Source organism: Saprolegnia diclina (genome assembly GCF_000281045.1).
Source record: "Saprolegnia diclina VS20 unplaced genomic scaffold supercont1.152, whole genome shotgun sequence".
Taxonomy (NCBI): domain Eukaryota; phylum Oomycota; class Saprolegniomycetes; order Saprolegniales; family Saprolegniaceae; genus Saprolegnia; species Saprolegnia diclina.
The window spans coordinates 44,561-46,324 of NW_008246219.1; the positions used below are offsets into that span (position 1 = coordinate 44,561).

Genomic DNA, 1,764 nt, shown 5'->3' on the forward strand with positions numbered 1-1,764 from the left:
CCAAGGGCGACGTGCACGAGCGGGTGACGCAGCCGGCAACGGCGCCGGCGACGACCGAGCGGAGGCCATTGACGTTGGACGACGTCGTCGACATGGGTTGAAGTAGTAATGGGAGCGGTAGTGGCGGTAGAGATCCAAAGGCAAAGTGAGACTCCGTTGCGACGAGGCAAGGATCGACGACCTTGTAAATCCCACCAATCGCAGCGCGCAAATTTCCGCCGACGAAAGGAGCGGCCCGTGCCTGTTGTCTCGTTCGTCACGCAGTGCGTTGCGAGCAAAGGCGCCCTATCACGTGCGAGCGATCTAACCCACAACGGCCAACTTCAACCAGTGATGGAAGATCGAAACGATCCCGCGTTGCATTTTCGAAAAGCTACTACTGACGAAGGTACATGCCTTTGCACGCTTCAGAGTTTTATGCAGCTTGGAGTAGTCTATCCGGCAATACGACTCACAATATACATTATGGATGTATTTCGCTCGCTTTTAAGCAAAGCAGTTGACGCGACGAGAGGCTGCGACCGGCGTCAGTCCGTGTGGATGATACAGGGCGAAACGCCGTGCCCATCCCTTCTATTTGTGACCAAGCCGGAACGTCCATGTTTAGGCAGGGGATGACTGACACCTTTCGAGAACCTTCGATCGCGGGCGCCATCAGCAGTTTCAACCCCCGGAAAAGAGAGCTGCGCCGCAAAAGATATGGAGCGTCCATTGCGGAACGCATCGCTGTTGTAATGATAAAGCAGCCTTTGTGTATCTTAGGGACACCTCGCGCAAACAACCTTCGTGTGGCGCCCGAATCAACGACGAAAGGCGCCTTCTTGCTCATGGATCGCATGCCTGCATCGGGATTGGCTAATTGCGAAGATCGCGACCGGTCCGGCTGCCACGTGGAGGGGTAGGGTTCGGCACGCAGAGAATGCGTCGCTTGGTCGCGCGAAGGGCGCGTCGAGTCCCTTACCCTCGCCCATCACAACGTCTTGAGTCGATAGAAGTACTATCGAGTCGAGCGGACGACGCCAGGCGACGTTGGACTGAAACGAAGAAGGACCATATTTGTGAACGCCTAGCGTCGTCAGAATACAGTCATACACCAACCCACTTTGCAAAGCTCCTTGGGCCTTGGACTCGATCTGGTCGGTGTGCCAATGATCCTTGATCTGAGATCGGCTTCTCGGGCATGTGGTCACCACGCAGCATTCTTCGACCGTGGAACGTGCTGCGAGTCTTCTCCCGATGGCAGGCAACACCCATTGACGATGATAGTCTGTTGCGTCGATATCGCGATGTTCATGCCAAGCGTGCCCCTGCTGGCATGTTGGCCTCACTCTTTCAACTTGTTTTGCGCTATCCGAATGTAAAGGACGCGAGCTAGCGTGGCGACACCACTGGTCCCAGTCGTATTGACAACCCCTAGCCCTGTTCAGCGTCAAGGATCAGTGTGGGATCTCGTTTACATAATTCTCTGGTTCTGATGTCGCCAGCATCTACTAGACTTCAGTCGTCGACGCCCAGCAGCAAGACATCCATCAATACGCAAGACTCATGTTATAATAAGTTCTACAGTAAGTTTGTGACAAACAAAAGATAATAACTTATTTACTTTACAAAAAGAGTGTACACTACTACTACCATTCTACAACCATAGCGTTTAGGCGCACTCGATCAAAAATTTCTTGGCGGCTTCGTACGTCGTAAACATGACGGCCGAGTACGGCACGATGCGCACCATGTTGGGCAACGTGCCTCGGAAGAGCGCCATCG

At 53.8% G+C, this 1,764-nt stretch overlaps 1 protein-coding gene across 1 annotated transcript; it reads right to left on the reverse strand.

Annotated features, from left to right (window-relative positions):
• Positions 1–1,651: 1,651 nt before the first annotated feature.
• On the reverse strand, positions 1,652–1,762 carry SDRG_16772 (hypothetical protein; the record flags this gene model as incomplete). The annotated part of the gene is made up of 1 exon (XM_008622991.1): positions 1,652–1,762. One exon carries the CDS (start codon positions 1,760–1,762, stop codon positions 1,652–1,654), a length of 111 nt encoding a protein of 36 aa, XP_008621213.1.
• Between the last annotated feature and the right edge of the window lie 2 nt (positions 1,763–1,764).